General features: G+C 48.3%; 1 protein-coding gene across 1 annotated transcript in view; it reads right to left on the reverse strand.

The window, feature by feature from the left end:
• The window catches only part of ADAMTS17 (ADAM metallopeptidase with thrombospondin type 1 motif 17), a 353,798-nt gene that overhangs the window by 209,336 nt on the left and 124,388 nt on the right, over positions 1-20,074 (reverse strand). Inside the window, 1 exon segment of the mRNA XM_034667944.1 lies at positions 3,906-4,011. Within this exon segment, the coding sequence (XP_034523835.1) occupies positions 3,906-4,011 (106 nt within the window).

The raw sequence follows: 20,074 nt of genomic DNA on the forward strand, positions 1-20,074 counted from the left end.
TCCTCTCTCCTGGTCACTGCAGGATGAAGCAGTCCCTGCTTTTCAGTTGGGTTTCTCAAGCCATCGTGGCAAGACAGGGAGACAGCTGCCTTCCCAAATGCACCAGGCCGTCTTTCACCAGCAAGCAGGCAACTAAGGTCATGAAGGCTCATCAGAAAACCTCGAAGTTGGGACACCTGGGTGGCTCAGTCAGTGAAGCGTCCGACTCTTGGTTTCGGCTTGAGTCATGATCTCGGGGTGGTGAGATCGAGCCCCGCGTCAGGCTCAGCGAGGAGTCTGCTGAAGACTTTCTCTCCCTCTGCCTCTCCTCCCCCTCTCTTTCTCAAATAAATCTTTAAAAAGAACCACCTCAAAGTAACTGTCATCACAGCTTCTGTGTGGAGCCAACTCATCCTCCCAGCAGAAGCAGAGAACAGCCCCGTCCAGGTTCTCCTCCTTGCCTCCCACCAGGAACGGCAAATCCTTCAGACCCATCCAAAGCTGCGGTCTTTTCCACCCTCCTTCTTTCTCAGGTAATCAGAAAGCTGTCGATCACAGCTGAGATACTTGAGTTCCCAAGGGAAGTCCCTCTTGCTGACACATCGGCTTTCTTCTGCAGCTAGCACACCACAGACAGTCCTTTCTGCCTTGCAGCAATCTGAAGGTATTTTTTGGATATAGAACAAGTTTTCTCCTAATTACCCCTCTCTTAGAACAAGGGTCTTTAATAGTCCTGATCTATGGCTATATTATCATAGAAGTGATCCCAAATCACTTCAAGTAGAGACTAGAAATTCTTACAAAGTAATACTAGTTTCCTAATCTATTAAATAAGAGCTAAATAATACCTACCCCACAGAAATGCTCAATAGCATAATGATTGCACAGCGTCTAACACAGCAGGTGTTCAGTAAATGAGATCTGATTTGACTTAAACATCATTAGTACATTATTAATTCCTGTCCTAAGCAGAATTAATGATATTGCCCTGGCAAGAATTTTTCATTTAATTCATAATTTAGAACCCCCATGATTGCAGATTGAATTGGAGACAGTTTACAGTACCAAAGAAAGTATTTTTGAACTACAATATGTAAAATATGGTCGTTCGTACAAAGAGACACAGAAAGAGGGAGGAAAAACAATTCTAGGATCTGGATGAGTTAGTTGCTGAAAATGAGCCTGACATTCGTTTTGTGTTTTCTGACAGCCAAAGCAGGGAGAAAATCAGGTTAACGTATACGACTCTCATTGTCTGATAAATGCAATATGCACCTCATGTGGAAAGTGAATTTTTCTCCTAAAATTCAGAGCTGGGGTAACTGCTCGCACTGATCCTTACAGGAGATATACTGGGTAAGCAACAGAAAGGCCATACTTACGTGTGCCCAGGCCTGGGCAAAGGCACACACCCAACCTTCAGAGGTAAGTTTCACTTTATCAGTATTAAACAGTTAGGGACCAGTGGGTGAGCCCTCTGGAGACTTTCTAGGGGTACCTAGAAGAGTACTCTTTTTCATTCTCTAAAGCTTTCACTGAGAAATTTACTTGAAAAGCATAGACCAGGGGCTCAGGTCCACTGAGAACGCCATCCCGTCCTCTCTCAGTGCACAAACTTAAGGAACGAGGACTTAAATGACTCCACTCTATTCCAAAGTCTGCAACAGCCTCCAGGCTTCAGCTCTGTGAGGCATCCTAGCCAGGGGCTTTGCTCAGAGTATAGGCTGATCCCTCTTAAGCCTCCACACTGCCTCGTCTGAAGCTCTGAGCCGGCTGACCAGAAGGGTCTGCAGATGGAGAGACTGTGGCTCCATCCCTGGGGGACCTGCTTCCCATTGCTCACAAATAATCAGAGACAACAGACTTCCCTGGGAAAACTATAATCGCCCAACTAGGGGCAAGGCCAAATGCTCGCAGAATTTATTGGTTTTGATTAACAATTAGGTGTTTGTTTTTGTGGGTAATTAGAGTGCAACAGCAAGCTATAAAGGGCCCTCCAAGAAACTGAAGCAGACTGTAGTTAAAGGCTACTGGAGTTGGCCTGAATCTCACCATTCATCTCTGCAGACCTCCTGCGCTCACACGCCAGGGGCCCCACACAATCGCACAGGTCATCGGGGAGAAAATGGCCTCTGTGTTCTTCACGTCCGAGGAGAAAGGCCTCTGTGCAGCACGTGTGTGCTCACACGCGGGTGCAAAAAGCACTCCAGCGTGGGCCCTGGCACTGAATGCTGCATGGAATCTTGCAGTTCATATAAATAGATGTATTCAAAAGTCCACGACAACCCACGTGTCAGAAAATGTTTTGACAACTGCATTCTCAAGACCATGAGGTCCTTGATTCTGAGGAACTAGAACGGGCTGGGTGGGTCATTTGACCAAAGGACGAGAAGACAGGATGTTTGCCAAAGCCATACTGATTTATGCTTTTCTCTCAGCAACCACTCTCAGCTCCAGCTGTGTGTGTATGTGTGTGTGTGTGTGTTTAACAAATCAGAAATATGAATACATATTTGATTACAATTAATTTTTAAAAATTATTTCCTAGCAGCATAGGCAAAAAAAAAAAAAAAAAACCAAAAAGTGTGGGCAAAGGGCTGTCGCCAGTATTTAAAAAACACTGCCGAGATAAAAGAACTGTGTACTTAGAGACAACTGCTCATTTTGCTTCTTTTAGCCAATGACATGTTATTTCTGCCTTAATCCCAGGAAATACACATGGGATTATTACCACTCACTGTACTCACACCATGATACTCAGAAGGCACAGAAAAACTAACTACCAAACCCATCTACGGGAGCGAAAAAAATGAGAATGGGACCAGATAAACAAAACAAGGCAAAAATATATATATAAAGCTACAGAGACGGCTAACCCTAGAGGAAACTGCTTTTGTACATTTCCTTATAGACCGACTTTACTTTTGCAGAAGGCTGAGTTCACATTTAGGGTCCCAGGCATCGTACTCCATAGGTCGTTAGGAAACGCTCTATGGTTTTTCGCCAAGAACTAGATTTCCATTTAATTTTGTTCTCTCCAACCCAATAGAAATTTTCCTATTGTTCTGCATGCTCTGACCTCCTCGATTTACATATTTATTTTTTAAGTTCTCATGCAGTCATACCACAATTTTTTCCTTCAGAGAAATACAAAACAGACACCTACTGCCCGAGAAATAGTAAACCCTCAGGCCACAGTTTTAGAGTCGGCTGGCTTTCTGCCGCCTGAGACTTCCTGCAGGTGATCTCAATCTTGGGCCAGCCACTCAACCCCTCTGACCTTCTGCTTCCTGCTCTGAAAAACTGGGAGGTTGCCTCAGATCCTTTCCACAACATCTTTGGGCTCTGAGGGTCTATGGCTCTCCCCTCCTCCGGGGAAGAATTTCCATGCACAAAGGCAGCAGCTGATAATTCTTTAAAACTCAGACACTGACATTCTGCCTTCAGACAGTTGGACTTTGTTTGAAACTGGCTTTCAAAGAAATAGAAAGCCAACAGTATGAAGATAAATCCCATTATTTGAAAGATAGAGGGAATCAAAGATCATGCTGGTCCAGGAAAGGAAATGCAACCAAAGAGGACAGTCTGAGACAAACCTCTTCCCTCTATAGAGTGTGTACTAAGAATAGACATGAATACGAAATTAACATTTCAGTTCTCAGAGACCATCTGGTCAGTAATCTCTCTGGGCTCCCTGAAGGGCTGGGACCCAGGCTTAAAGAAGCAAAGGCAAAGAGCAGCACTATTTCAGAACTTACAGAATTCAAGCGGAAAAAAAAAAATTATATATACTATATATTATACATATTATATAATATAAATATATTTTTTTTTTTTTTTTTTTATATATATATATATATATATATATATATATATGCGCAGAAAGGAATTGGAAAAGGCAGAACAATACAGAGTCTGGTACTTACTTGTGGCCCAGCTCATGAGCGATGGTAAAGGCCAAATTGAGACCATTGTCTTCGGCAAGCACACATTTCCTCTTAGCACTGCACACACCTCCTAAGTAAGCAATTCCTGCAGCAGAGACACAAAACACATCCTCTTCAGAACGTGGGAGGCCCTGACCTCGCTGGGCAAGTCCATATGGTCAACATCACGCATGATGGAGAGAAGAGGGGCAGACTGGAACAATGATGTGGCCACGGGGCTGGAGCCGTCATTCCAGAGCTCCTGTGGGGGATGGGCTGGTGAATGCTGCTTTTGGATTCACTGACAAATCACTAATGATAGTAATAACGACCACGCAGATCTCCCAAGCATTTAATAGGTGTCAGGCAATGTGCTGCATTTACACGCGTTATCTAATTGAATCCTAATTACCCAGAGTGGCGGTAACAGAGGGAGACCAAGGCTCAGAGGGAAAAGGTAAGCTGGACTGGCGTGTGGTGGCGGGATGCTCTCCAACTTCCACATCCAGGGCTGGGACAAGGTGAGGCCAGCAAGGCAAGGCACCCAGCACGGAAAGCTGAAGGAGGGTCCCCCTCTCCAGAGCTGACCCTGCGTTTGCACACCCAGAGAGGGAAGGGGCGCGTCCTTAACTTCCGCACCCTGGCACCTTCTTTCCCTCCTCCCAGTCCTAGCCTTGCTAGGGCCAATGCCCTCAAAGTGGAGGCAGGGCTCACAGAAAGCAGGCCAGGGAAGGCTGTGCGCGATACTCAGAAAAATGTGTCAGGAACCGTCCGGAGGGAATGAGACTGGGACCCAGGGAAGAGAGAGAGAGAACCCTGAAAGAGGGAGGGCCTGGGAGTCATCAGTGAGGATGTGCTCCACGGACCAACTTGCTCATCTCCACACACACACCTGACTGGGGTCCCTTGGCCACTGAGACAAGAATCAAACCCGTGCGGGAGGAAGATGTAGGGGAAGGGTGCAAGCGAGGGATGGGAGGCTCCCAGCCTCTGGAGGATGAAGGGGAGTTTTCTAGGGGAGAAAGGTTATCCCTGGCAGAAAGGTGTGCATGAACTACAGGAGGGCCTTGGCCAGCCACACCCAAGGAACGCACTGGCCACGTGTGCACACCTGCCACTCCCCACAGCAGCTCTCCACGTTTCCCGTTAGCTCCTGGTATCTCTGCACCCAGGACAGGCGTCTGTCACTACCCAGGTGCCCCCGGGCCTTATCTCATCGACAGGGGAGTCCACGGACCCCAGCCCCTCCCAGGGCTTGGGACGGAACTTGGGTGAGGACTGGAAGCATCTGCACTCCCGCTGACCACAGCTTCTGACCCTTTCATACACCATGAGACACATGAGTGCGTGGTGACCCAGGGCGGCTGGCGGGTCACAAACCGGAGGCAGCTCAAAGGTCCTCTTGCTGTGAGAGTTCACAAGGGCTGTGGGGCGGGCTGTGGCTCCACTGGCCCCGTGGCCAGGCAGGTGCTGCCCAGTGGTACCTGGTGACCAGGTAGATGGAGGCTTTCCTAGCCAGACTCTCCCCACCAGTGCTGTGCCCTGGGAGGGACTGTGGCCATTGGCGTGAGAGGCGCCCGTTTTCCGCCCACGACTCCAGGCCCCCTCTAAGCTGCACCCTGCCCCCTGTTGAGAGGCCCAGGTGTCTCAGGAGTGGACACCGGCCTTGCAGGCACAGGAACTGGGGAGGGAAGGAGTTGGCAGAAGGCCGAGGAGAATGGACAGGGGGAATTAATTTAAAATGAACCTCTTTCCCTGCTCCCCAAAAGCGAAACCTATCCTCTTTGTTGACACCAAATTCAAACAGAGGTGGGCCTTGGCCACACACAGGGCCCTCCCTCTTTCCTCCTGATGGCCCCCCAGGAGCCCCGAGAGGCAGCACTCCCTCCCCCGGCTCTGCTCTGCAGGGAGATGCTGCTCTGGGGCTCAGCTCACGGTCGGCACACCGAGCTGGCACCACAGCGCCTGTCTATTTTTATTTGGAAACATGCAACGTGCTTGGCCAAGGTTGAAGAATTAAGGAGAAAAAAAAAAAAGAAAAGAAAAAAGGGGGAAAAAATGAAATATTAGTTGGCCTCAAGATGCATTTTTTTTTTTGCATGTGGACATCATAATCCAGCAATGCAGACGACGGGAAGGAGAAAAATGACAACCAGAAAGGACATGATCGGACTTCTCGGTGCCTTCAAGGTCATTATTCTGGTTTTGTTTAAAACTGCTTTGTGGGCTGCCGCACCGAGCCCAGCAGTGAGTAGGTGGAATGCTTCTACATAGCACCGATGGTATGTGCGTGCAACAACACACGCACACACTCAAATGCACACCCAGCCGTGCTCTCCCGGCCTGGGGCCGCCGCCTCCTGGGTCAGTGAATCCGGCGGAACAATCAGATGTGCACGCCCCCGGAGAAGCCATCTGCTGAACTGGGAAAGGAGGCATCTGAAGCCAGCTGTGCTGAGCTTGTGACCTCAAGAGCGGCTGCTGAACCAACAGACTTCGATGCCACACGGACACGTTCCCTGGCCTCGGCCGCACTCAGCACCCCGATCTGGCAGGCCCGACTTTCCACTGTAATTAGGTAACACGCAACACTGGGGAAACAGCTAAGCGAAGAGCCTTCCAATAATTGCACTTTAATTTTTTCCAAGGCACAGATGATTTTTTTTTTAACGAGAAAACAAAGGAGCTGTTTATTTATGAGAAATGTTCACACGAAGGTGGATTAAGGTCTGGTGCTTTGTATGATGTATTCCAATCATGCACAGCCTGGTCAGAAAAGCGAGAAAGGCAAAGCGTATGAGGGAAGATGGCCCCGGATACGGACAGCAGGAGCCCTGGGGCTTTAGGACCCACGGTGTGGACAAGCTTAGAACTCACAAAACAAAGTCTGGAGAAAATCCCAGGTTGTGGTAAAAGTGAGAGCTGTAGCCAATAAACGGCAATTGAGCCACGAGCTTCAACGAGAAACAAAGCCCCACCACTACTCCCTGTTCTCTGGAAAGGACGGAGGAGCGGTACAGAGGGGAGGGGAGGCGGAAGCTATGGCACCAGAGGGACCTTCCTATGGCACTGATATTCCCTACACAGACAGCAAGACCCTAGAGTGGTGTTTTCCATGCCTTTGGCCTTCATGATTTACCATTCTTCACCAAAAGGGAAAAAAAAATAGAACTTATGTTTGAAATGTTAAAAACATCAATTCCACATGTTTGCAGAGCTCCTTGGAACAAAAAGGGAAGCAGAAAGGCAACTGGCATTTATCAGGGTCCTCTCTAGGGACAAGCACTACTCGGAATGCATGACCATCCCTTATTTGGTGGGTATGGTTACTGGCCCCATTTTACAGACAGGAAATTGGAGGCCCGGTAACCAGTTATATGGCTGACCAAGCCCGGACCCCAGTACAAGTACACGACTCTCTTTCTCCAGCACCAGCGCTCCCCCAGACAAACCCCGAGCCTCCCTCACCAAAGCTCTGGTGACCAACAACGAGTAATCTTTGGGGGTTTCGAAGATTTTCATGAATCTTAATGTGTGCTTATGCACAGATGTGGGTGGGATAAAATAAAGCTTTCAGGTGTTTAAGTCCAAATGTTTTTAAACTAAAGATTAAAAAAAGACTCAGGGCACATGGGCAACAATATTAGCGGTTACCTCCAGGATGGCACAGTTGGTCGAGCGTCTGACTCCTGGTTTCGGTTCAGGTTGTGATCTTGGGGTTGTGAGATCGAGCCCTGTGTCAGACTCCGAGCTAAGCATGGAGTCTGCTTGACATTCTCTCTCCCTCTCCCTCTGCCCCTCCCGCTCATGCTCTCTCACTCTCTCTCTAAAATAAATAAATAAATCTTAAAAAAAAAAAAAATCCGAAATGCTGACGGTAGAAATGAAGAGCTGTAAAGACATTTTTCTGGTGCCTGGAGAAGTCTATCGGAGTCATTCAGAAGAGCCAGAGTTTCCTAACTCCTCTTCCCAGCCATGTCAACTCCGTGTAGACATTCTCCCTTCTCCTTTCTTTTCTTTTCCTTAGTAAGATTGCAATTTTGGAGAGGAAACTGGGTGAGGAGGTTTAATTATTTTCTTTTTCAGTAGAAAACTGCATGGTGTAAGCACATAATTCTTAAACTCAGAGTTGACCATATCCTTTCTAGATTAAGGAGTAAACAACACACAACTGTATAAACTCTATTTTATCCAGCAAATCGTCACGTGTAAACAGTTTGCAGCTGTTGGCCTCGTTGGCCATTACTCATACCTTCTTGGACTCTGCCTCTGAGGAAATGGTCACGTTTCTCCTACCAACTGTTCAACTAACACCATCACGGTTATCACTGGGACACCGTGCTGTCCATGACAAGAAAGCAGCTTCCGTCTCTTCACTTGGCAATCGCAGTGGTTGAGACAGAGTTGTGCATTCAGCCTTGTGGACATGACCTCGTGCTCTTGTAAACTTCCCTAAGTGGTTGGAGGTATGATCTGAATTTGTGAACAGCATTTAGGAGCAAGTGGCTCAGATCTAGGATGCGACAAATGATGAACTACAGTCGATTCTCATGATCTCTGGGAGTTAGATTCTAAAAGTCGCGTGAACACGAAATTCTCAAATACATCGCTCCCAGGGGACATTCAGGATTAGGGTCCTGTGAGCCTCCGGTCACAATATCTTTGTCAACTGGCCAAGACTGAACCTTGTTTTACGTGTGTTCCTGTTCAAAGACACCCTATTTAATATGTTTTATTGATTCATTAACTTTGAATTCATGGCCAACACACCTATAACTCATGGCTAAATGAAACTTATCTTATATGTTTCACTGTAAGACACACTGCAGCCTTCCTGTGCCTTAGAACACAAGACAGCCCTTAAGCACTACTCTTGGAAGCCATTGTCAAAAGCAAAATCGCCAGCAAAAACCACAAAAATGTGAGAAATATAGCACCAGACGACCATGAACAGGACACCGTTTTACAGTCTGAGAGTTGAAATGAGAAGGCAAAGGGTCCCCTTGCTCAACCTCAGCTGCAAACGTGCCTCTTCGGTAACTCGAATAGTTTGCTTCTCTGCACACATCTGCAAATGACCACAGAAGCACGATAAATATTGATTTTGGGGTTACAAATAAATTTTAGCGAGTAGGCAAATTCACAAATGCAAAATCCTTGAATGACAATGGACGGTATTCTAAAAACTATGTCCTATTATCAGACACAATGGAATCCTTATCTGTTGCAACAAGGAAATTCTACATTTAACTGTCTACATTTAACTATTACATACATTTCCTAACTCTGTATTACCTAAATTATTTGAGGACACCTGGGTGACTCAGTAGGTTGAGCGCCTGGCTCTTGGTTTCGGCTCGGGTCAAGATCTCAGGGTTGTGGTATCGAGCCCCGCATTGGGCTCCATGCTCAGTGGGAAGTCTACTCGAGTTTCTCTCTCTCCCTCTTCCCCTCCCCTCAACTCTTTCTATAAAATAATAAATAAATAAATCTTAAAAAAAAATAAATTATTTGATTAACTCAGGTCTATCCTCCTCTGCAATTTTGCTTCTGCGTTCTCTCCAAGGTGAGCAGTCCACGGAGCCATCACCTTCCCTGGAAGTTACAGACTTCCTCCTGGTCCTGCACAGAGTGGACAGAACCTAGCAAGTGCTGAAGGTCAGGCACAGCTTCCCACAAACTGGGACAGAACATTAGTGGTAAGGCTCTGGAAGGCTGGCAGGAGAAGTGGCCTGAGCAGCATGGTCTCCTGGCTTGGGACGGAGGAGCACTGCCTTCCAGGTCTGTCCCTGTCTGTGGCTCTCTGCCCCAGCTCATTGGACCTATCTCCCAGGAGCACAGTTGGATAAGCCCTTCCAGACACACCCTTGCCTTGGCAATTCCACCACCAGTTTCCCTGCTTCTCATTTTCTGGATCCCTTGGGGTCAGTTACGATGGAGGGAAGATGAGTTAGCCGAGGTCTTTATTCCCGCACCATGAACAGAGGATGGAGGCCATGGCTCAAAGAGGGGCACTGGCTCTCTCCTTCAATGGGAGTACTGCAGAAACTGCCGGTACCTAACACCTATTTACCGAGCCTGAAAACCTCAGCAACTTCCTTGAGGCTAAAGGAAGTAGTAAGCGGACAAAGTAAAAATAAGAGCTTCCAAGTCTGACCACTGAAGGGTTCAACATTCCCGGTTTTGCAACTTAATACAAAGTTAGAGTAGCCAAAACAACGTAGTACTTGCATAAAGACAGGTACTGAGACAGAACTGGGAGTCCAGAAATAAACCTGCATATTTACAGTCAACTGAGTTTTAGCCAGGGTGCCAAGACCAACCAGTGTGGGGAAAAGAAGAGTCTTTTCAACCAATGGTGCTGGAACAACCGGAGAGCCACATGCAAAAGATTGATGTCAGGCCCCCTTCTTTATATGGTACACAAAAATCAACTCCAAATGGATCATAAAGCTAGATGTAAGATCTAAAACTATAAAACGTCTAGAAGAAAACACAGAAGTCCATCCTTTTGACCTTGGGGTAGGCAAAGCCTTCTTAGACATAACATCAAAGGCACAAGGGAGGGGGAAGAATGCCCATGCCGGTGCGTTCCTCTGTGCAGACACCCTCCCTGAAACAGAGAATAGCTGTGTTGGGGCTGGGAGGGCGGTGGGGAGGTCGGGAGGTGGGGCGTCCCCAAGACAGACAATGAATGTACCGACATACCCCAAGGAAGCTTCCCAGACTTCCCCCTGCATTATAGCTTTCTGCTAATCTGTCCAGCAGCCTTTGTGTCACAGGCAAACTTGCCGAGCCAGTCCAAATGTCACACGACCTGCTGCTTTGAAATGGGGGGTTCTTGATTATGGTCAGAGTCAAGGAAAACCACAAGTGCTGAGAAACCCGCTGCCCTCGCTGTAGGTTTCCCCAGTTCCTCTAGGACCCAGGGTTGGGGGAAGAGATGCCACCACCCCTGGTGAGGGAATCACACAGCCAGGTTCCCAGAAAGGACTGGAGGGTCCCAGGGCTGGAGCCATGGCTCCTGCAAAATTCTGATGATTAAGTAAGATTTAAGTGTAGGAGTCAACTCTCCCTGGAATTTACAAGTTCGAAGCAAAAAAATCCATCCCAACACTTACTGCATTCTTTGAAAACCCAAACATGCTGGGACAGGGGAGGGAAGAGAAATGACTTGATATTCAACAGACCAAGACCAACATGAGCCAAGGGCACAGAGATGTCCTGCAGATTTCCCACCCTCCAGGCAAGATGGCACTCGTGTCCCCGGGGGGCCATCACGTGGAAGGGAATCTCCAGGGAATAGACTTAACGTTCCTCAAATAAGCAAGATGCCTCTCCTCAGAGGAGCCCACAGAGGTTCAGGGGCTTCTAGAACAGGCCTGGACACCAACTGGAAAGGGCCCCCAGCAGGTTCACCTCAGGATATCAGAGGAAGGGGTCTTGTCCAGACATTCTTGAAGATCTCTTACTTGGACAAATACTTCAAGTGTTTCCTGACTGCCTGTACATGATGGCATCATGCCAGGTACGGGATCCCAAGTCAAACAAGAGCCACCCAGGCCCAGAGGGAAACACAGCTCTGAGAACAACATCCCAGCAAAAAAACAGGGAGGCAGGTGGCACCGGGAGCAGAGATGTTGTACATCAAGCCCAGGGCCTGCAGGGTGGGCGCCAGGGTCTCTACAGCACAACTGCCCCGGGGACCCGAGCACACGTCTAGCTTCTCGGCAGCACGGGCAGTGGAGCCTGCAGCTGGGGCTTGCACACCAAACCCCCTGCTGCCTCCTGCTGTGGGTCACTTGTCATTTCAGAACACCCCCTCCCAAGGCCATGCCCCCATTCTCACTTCTATTCATTCGGCAAACTTTTCTGGGCACCCGGGACCGCGGTTAGCTCCTTGCACGGGAGCGTTTGCCAGCAGCACCTAGGAGTGTAGCACGAGCCAGAAGCCTTTGAGTTCCCCTTCAAAAGACCTCTGAGCACGTGCGTGTGCTCCCTGAGCGTGCGAGGGGCAAAGACTCACCTTCTAGCATTTGCCGCTCCAGAAGCATGACCAGCTAATAAGCGTACTCAATGTCTGCACCTCTGTGTGTGTGTGCGTATGTGTGTGTGGGTTTCCGTGTAGGCCCACGGTGAGTCTGAGTACGGGGACGTGGTCCCGGGCCCGTGACACGGTACAGCCTTCCTGTAAGCTGGCGCTAGGAGGCCGATGCCCACACTCCCAAAGCAATGGACGCAAACGGATTTTGAAAGCTTTAACGCACTCATGCTTTCTCATCAACTGCATTGCTTAGTGTTTATTTTGGCCAATCATTTAAAAAGGGACTTTGATAGTCGCTTCAAGAGCTTTAAGACTCCTCTGCCTTCTTCTCTCACCATTAATGTGTCCCCTTGCCTGGTAGGTGAGAGTGTTCTCCCTCTGGGAAGTTGGGGGTTTTTGTGGGGGGTGAGGCTGAGAGGACAGGTGAGGTGTTTTGTCTAGAAGTATCTCCTCCATGGTGGGAAATAGACAGCTAAGGCTTCCTCAGGGCCAGATGTCTCCAAAGGGGTCTGCGAGTGAATCCAGGGGCTCCCCGAAAGAAGAGCACATTCCCAGCCCTTCTCGTGGCCAAAGGATGTGCCTTGAGTCACAGTCTCTCTCAACTATTCTGTTTGAACTTGAACTTGTTCGAGAGCCCGCAGATAGACTGCTAAATCGTGCCAGCAGCCGGTGCCAGGAAGAAGGTGAAATGATGGGTGGCTGGTCAGAGGGACCACACGCATTTTCCTCGTGCCTGGCATGGAGGACTGCGTTGTGTCCCCCCAAATTCACATGCTGAAGCCCTGACCCCTGGTGTGACTGTATTCAGAGATAGGTTCCTTAAAGATGTAATTCCATTCAAGTGAGGTCATAAGGATGGGGACTGAACCCGATATGACTGGTGTCCTTATAAGAAGAGGAAGAGACCCCAGAGACCTCTCTCCCCATACATGCACAGACAGCACACGTGAGGACCCAGTGAGAAGATGGCCATGTACAAGTCAGGAAGTGCGGCTTCACCAGAAATCCACCCCAAGAGCATCTTGACCTTGGACTTCCAGCTTGAAAAACTGAGAAAAAAAATGTCTGCTGGTTAAGCGACCCGGTAGGGGGTATTTTGTTACAGCAGCCTGAACGGACCACGTACTACACCTAGGGCATCCCAGATACAGACAGAAGTGCCCTGAATCCCCCTTTCTCACGTGAGCACGGACAAGGACAGTGGCCACAGGAGCTCACCGTCCTCGGGTGCTAGATGACACCAGAGCTTCCCCACATGCTGTGGTATCAGGCTCCCTGTTTAAGACATAGTTTCACTACAGGGAACCAGTCTGGAAAGTTGTACAGACCATCTGGTTGAAATAGCGAGAACGCGTGGTAGAGAAGTCCTAGGGTGGAATGCTGGGAGTCAAAGAAGTGTCTCTGACTCTGAATTTCAAATACAGAACAGCTCAACCAGTGGCACGTGGAGACACAGACGTGACATCACAGTCATTTCGTTGGGGGGAGGGGGGCCCACGCAAGGCAGAGTTGGGATCCCCATCTGGGGAAACTAAGATGCCTCGGAGGGAAGCGGGAAGACAATGTTGTGTCCAGTGCAGACCCACGTCATTCACAGCATCGGCATCTCAAAGTTCCCCATCCTTAGAAAATGCTCTCAAAAAGCTCACAGGTGCAGCCTTTGAGGGCAGAGCCAGTTTCCGACGGGGCTTGTAAAAGTTACATGGTGGTAGGTCTAAAGAGCAGGAGACTAAAAACGTCTCTTCAAATCCCCAGGGAATTGCAAAGAACACCTGGGAAAGGAGACAGGGAGATGACTCAGGGGGCTGGGGGCTAGGGAACCGGGCTTCTGGGTCTGTGGGAACTTGCAAGCCTCACCAGGCACCCCGCAGGCCCCGATTTCCTCCAAGCAAGGGAAAGGGAGCCTTGCTGCTGTTTCTGCTCAGGGAATCTCAATAAAAGTGGAACCAGCAGCAATAGGCATTCCGTATGCACAGGGCCAAGTTCAGCAAGCCGGGCAACAGTTTAACGCCGCTGTTCTTTTCACCTTGACTCATTCAAAAATTACAAGTGCACCAGCCAGGAGACACACGGGAGCTGTCAGTGCAGACGTCCAGACAGTGGTTACGTGTGGGAGGAGAGGGGCTGTGACTGAGATGGGGCCCAGGGAGGGGCATCGGCTTGGCGGACAAACTCCAGGGCCCGACTCGGGTGATGGTGGCAAAGAGGTTCCTGGTAGAATAATTCACTGAGTGATTGAAAAAGTCGGGGCTGGTGATCCTGCAGGGAACAGTCTTCCCAGAGGCTGGTACTGTCTTGTTCCTGGATCTGGGCTGTGGTCAGGCCAGGTGCTCAGTCTAAAAGATTTGCTGAGCAGTGCACTTAGATGTATTCTATGTGTAAATGAGACTCCAGTTAACTTTTTAAAAATATAAGGAGATGTGAAATAGGAAGGGATGGCCCTGATTTAATAATGTGGGGGGGCGCCTGGGTGGCACAGCGGTTAAGCACGTCTGCCTTCAGCTCAGGGCGTGATCCCAGCGTTCTGGGATCGAGCCCCACATCGGGCTCCTCTGCAGTGAGCCTGCTTCTTCCTCTCCCGCTCCCACTGCTTGTGTTCCCTCTCTCTCTGGCTGTCTCTGTCTCTGTCAAATAAATAAATAAAATCTTTAAAAAAAATAANAATAATAATAATAATGTGGGAATGACCAAGATTACAGGCCAACTTAGATGACAGAAGTTGGTCTTATTTTAGGGTCTGCTGCATAACATGGTGACTATCACCGATAACACTGCATTGTTTAACTGAAATTTGTTAACAGGGTGACATCTAAATGCTCTCGCCAAAATATAAAAAAAAAAAAAAATGAAGAAGAAGAAAGAAAAGAAAGTAAATACGCTGCCTCTACGACATTGGCCAAAGCAACCTTTTTCATGACACATCTCCAAAGGCAAGAGAAACAAAAGATAAAATGAACGTATGGGACTTCATCAAGATAAAAAGCTTCTGCACAGCCAAGGAAACAGTCAAAAAACTAAGAGACAGCCTACGGAATGGGAGAATATATTTGCAAATGACACTACAGATAAAGGACTGGTATCCAAGATCTACAAAGAACTTCTCAAACTCAATACATGAGAAACAAATAAACAAATCAAAAAATGGGCAGAAGATATGAACAGACACTTTTCCAATGAAGACATACAAATGGCTAACAGACACATGAAAAAATGTTCAAAATCATTAGCCATCAGGGAAATTCAAATCAAAACCACACTGAGATACCACCTTACGCCAGTTAGAATGGCAAAGATAGACAAGGCAAGAAACAACAATTGTTGGAGAGGATGTGGAGAAAGGGGATCCCTCCTACATTGTTGGTGGGAATGCAAGTTGGTACAGCCACTCTGGAAAACAGTGTGGAGGTCCCTTAAAAAGTTAAAAATTGAACTACCCTATGACCCAGCCATTGCACTACTGGGTGTTTACCCCAAAGATACAGACGTAGTAAAGAGAAGGGCCATATGCACCCCAATGTTCATAGCTGCATTGTCCACAATAGCCAAATCATGGAAGGAGCCGAGATGCCCTTCAACAGATGACTGGATTAAGAAGCTGTGGTCCATATATACAATGGAATATTACTCAGCTATCAGAAAGAACGAATTCTCAACATTTGCTGCAACATGGACGGCACTGGAGGAGATAATGCTAAGTGAAATAAGTCAAGCAGAGAAAGACAATTATCATATGATTTCTCTCATCTATGGAACATAAGAACTGATGATCGGTAGGGGAAGAAAGGGATAAAGAAAGGGGGGTAATCAGAAGGGGGAATGAAACATGAGAGAGTATGGACTATGAGAAACAAACTGGGGGCCTCAGAGGGGAGAGGTGTGGGGGAATGGGATAGACTGGTGATGGGTAGTAAGGAGGGCACGTATTGCATGGTGCACTGGGTGTTATACGCAACTAATGAATCATCGAGCTTTACATTGGAAGCCAGGGATGTACTGTATGGTGACTAACATAATATAATAAAAAATCATTAAAAAAAAAAAGAAAGTAAATACGCAAGGTGATGGATGTGTTAATTAACTTGAGTGGAATTCCTTGTATCAAATTATCCTGCTGTACACTTCATCACAATTTCATTTGTCCATAATACCTTAACAAAGCCGTGGGAAAAAAAGGAGTTTGCATGAACAGCATTCAAGTGTCACAGGCTGATGAAGTCATAGTGCTAATAATTAGTTCATTAGTCACCGTGGCATTAACTAGTCAAGGTCTGTTTTTATCGGTGTCACCAGACGTCACCTAGATTACCTGCATTTCTCAGACCATATGAACTGCTTCTATAATTCACCTTTACTATCTTGCAAGGACTCTTGCAACGGTATATTCTTGAAACTTGCCTGAGACAGCCTTTAATAAGCAGCTTCACACAGGAAAAATAAAATACAAGGTCATGCACAGAAATATTTGCCAAGTTTGAGAGAGAGAGAGAGAGAGAGAGAGAGAGAGAAAGAAAGAAAGAAAGAAAGAAAGAGAGAAGAACGAAAAGCTTTCTCAGAATAATTAAGAAAACACATTTCTTGCTAAATGCTTAGCCCAGCAAAGTCACCCTCTTGGGGATGCAACGTGAAATCTAAGTGAGACCCCAGAACAAGGGTGAAATCAGCACCAGGAGCGCTTTGAACCCATGCTTCGAGTTCTCTAGGGTGGGCCCGGCTCTTGGGCTGTGTGTGGGGGTCGGGGAGGCAATCAGGCCAAGCCCCAGGGCAGCTCTGTGCACCAGCTCCTGCACGCAGGTCTGTAAGTCGTCCCCCCGCCCCCCCTCCCCGTGGCAGGACACCACAGCCCCTCAACCAAGGAAGTAACCTAACATGGAAGCTGGCTGTCATTTGGATGTTGACTTAATGTTCACAGCTAGTCAACCGACCATGACAAGCCCTCCCTTCTGACGGCCTCGGGAGGCGTGGGTGGGGCTCTGCATCTCCGGACAGGAGGTAAAAAATGACGTCATTCCATTTGATTTAAAAACAAGACAAAAGCCAGCATCTTGAAAAAGGGCAGTCGACAAGAGCAGGGCCAGGAAGGCAGGGGGGCGGCAAGCACAGGGGAGGAAACAAGCCGATGTGGGGCCGAGGCGGCCAACGAGCATGATGCCCAGCCTCCCGCATGGCACGAAGGGGATGGTATAAATTCCCAGGCTCTGCCTTTGGGCTGAAGTCATTTTGCTGCTTTACACGTACGGATACGACTCATAAGCAAGAGGCCACTTGTCTTAGTCCGTTGGGGTTGCCACAACAAAATATCACAACCTGGGGGGCTTGTCGACAACGCACATTTGTTGCTCACAGTTCGGGAGGCTGCAAGTGGGAGGGGAGGGTGCCAGCGGGGTCAGGGGAGGGTCCTCCCCCAGGTCACAGAGGCAATCTGCCTGTTCTAGCCTCCCGTAGCAGAAGGGGTGAGGGAGCTCTGTGGGGCTTGTTACAGGGGCACTAATCCCAAGCATGAGGGCTCCACCTTCATGACCTCATCACCTCCTGACACCGTCACCCTGAGGATGAGGATTCGAACACATGAATTTGGGTGCAGGTGGGGGTGGGACACAGACGCTCAGACCACAGCAGGTACTCTGAGTTTCAGGACTGATCCCGGGCTGCAGAAATCGTGTGAACGTCAGTGTCTGTGAATTCAACATCGAAGGCAGAGAATAAGGCATGTTCCTCATCTTTCAAGCAATTCCACACACTTCCGTGTCACTTCTGTGCTGACGAAGGTCCCCACGCTCCATCCCCAGGCCCAGGCTTTCATTCAAGCCCTGCTGTGGCATTCTACTGAGGCTGGCCAGCCCGGCCATCCCACACTTACCCCAGATTCAGCCCACACCAAACAGGACTCGCTACTCCAAACTGAGCCTCCTCGAGGCGCCCCAATCCCCCACTCCCAAGTTCAAAAGCTTGCAGGCCCAGTGACCCTCTCTTTCTCTCTGTCCCCCATCCCATTTCAGAAATCACCAAGTCAAGTCATTTCTTGCTGCTCACAGACTCTGAGACTTATTCCCCTTCTCTCTGGGCCCAAGCCTAGGCCTCAGCCATCACTTTAAACGTGGTACCGCCCCAGGGGTCACCTCCCCTGGCAAAACCTACATGGCAAGATGAAGGTTAACACGTCCTCAGAAAGTTCCACGAATGAATGAACGCATACCAGCCCTGCCCCCCTCTGCTGCCTAAGACAGGTCAGCTGGAACAGCGAAGAATGAATGAGGAGGGGAAGGACGCTGATGACTGCTAACATTTCTTAAAACATTTACTACGTGTGCACCAGGTCCTGTGCGGAAGATTTCTGTGCGTTATCTCATTTTATATCTATAATCACCTGGTAAGCGACATACCACTACTGCCCGCATGGTACCAAATGAGGAAAGCAAGACCCTCAGAAGTCGACAACTTGCCCAAGTTCAAGCAGCAAGTGAAGGGGCTGGGATTCAATCTCAGGTCTTTTGGACCACAGGCCTTGCCTGAAAGTTGCATCAGAAGCTGCCAACTGGTGCCCCCAAGCAGGATCTGGACCGCAGAAATGGTAGACCATTTAATAAATGGCACGGAGACAACAGGTGATCCCCATGGGAGCAAACGAATTATGTTCTCCACCATGTCATGCCATACACAAAAACAAACCCTGAACAGATTAAATATACAAGTGTGAAAATAAAACTCTGATTCCGTCAGAAGGAAATGCAGGGGGATGGCATTATGACCTTAGAGTGGTATAAGCAAGACCTAAAAAAGCAGCAATCATAAGGGACAGGACTGAGAAATCTAGCTAAATCTACACTGAAAAGGTCTACGTGACAACAGGCATCACAAGGTTAAAGATGGGGGATGGATGAAGTGATTTTCAGCTCCCGTGGCCAAGCAAAAATTTAAAAGCCGGTTCCCCTCCCCGGTAGTCAGAAGAGTGAACTGGCCATTCTCACCCAGCATGCTGATAAAACCCAGCAAGGTCATCAGGATTCAAGACTCTCTGGATGTTGTCCATGAGAATACACACGGTAGAAAGAATATACACGGGTAGAAAGCTCTCTTTCAGAGAGCAGTCAGGTCCATCCAGAAAAGCTGAATGATGCGTGGGCGTTGAGAAGTGACTCGACTCCGGAGGGGCTGGGCTGCATTTCTGCATGGACAGGTCCCACCTGACTGGGCGTGGTGACAGAAATCTCCGCAACCCCCAATACACACAGACACCCACACACCCGTACGTGTCCACACACACCCACACACGTGTCCACATATGCACACACACACAACTCCCACTCTACGACGAGACGCAATCACATCCTCATTGACACATGAGGAAATCAAGGCACCAACAGGGTGAGCCACTTGCCCAGGCCCGTGCTCCAACCAAGAAGAATCCATTGACCTGGGCAGTCTGGCTGTAGGTCGCCCCTCTCCCAGCACTACGGGGAGGACGCCTCTGGTTCAGGGAACAGAAGGCAGGCAGGGGAGACGGACACACGGTCAGGTCTGTGCATTATACATTCCAGGGGCTACAGGAGAAGTCTGCCAACTACTGTTCAAAGTCAAGGAGTTTCTATTAAAACATAAACTAAAAAGACTCCAACACAGATGTCTTTAACCCTTCAAACTGTGCAAAATTTGGTATGTGTATGTGTGTGTATGTATTTCTTTATAGCTTTCCTGAACTTTCCAAAGGGGTCCAGAACCTCAAAAAAGTTAAAAAACACTAAACACAGGAATCCCAGAAGATAATCAAGGACATTCCCTAGGAAAAAATCCTCTCTGGACAGCCAAGTCAGACCAAGAGATCCTGAGAAAATTATCCTTCAGCCCTCAGGGACTACCAAGCATTCCTCAGAAGGTGATAACCACCACCGTTTGCAGAATGTGCTTTCCTTTGCCAGATCTCAGTGGGGTGACTCACAGAGTAAATGAGTAAGGGTCTAACTGCCATTATTTGCCAACAATGCTACTTTTCAAAGAGCAGCCAAAGGGATGCAAACGGTGGAAAGGGGGGGGAGGGTTCTGTCAATTAGAAACGTGTGCTTTATTGAAGAAACACCTTCAATTAAGTATTCATTCAAGTTATACTGGCCGCTGTTGTTAGAAAGGGTGTA

This window comes from Ailuropoda melanoleuca, chromosome 9, assembly GCF_002007445.2.
Source record: "Ailuropoda melanoleuca isolate Jingjing chromosome 9, ASM200744v2, whole genome shotgun sequence".
Classification (NCBI taxonomy): Eukaryota; Metazoa; Chordata; class Mammalia; order Carnivora; family Ursidae; genus Ailuropoda; species Ailuropoda melanoleuca.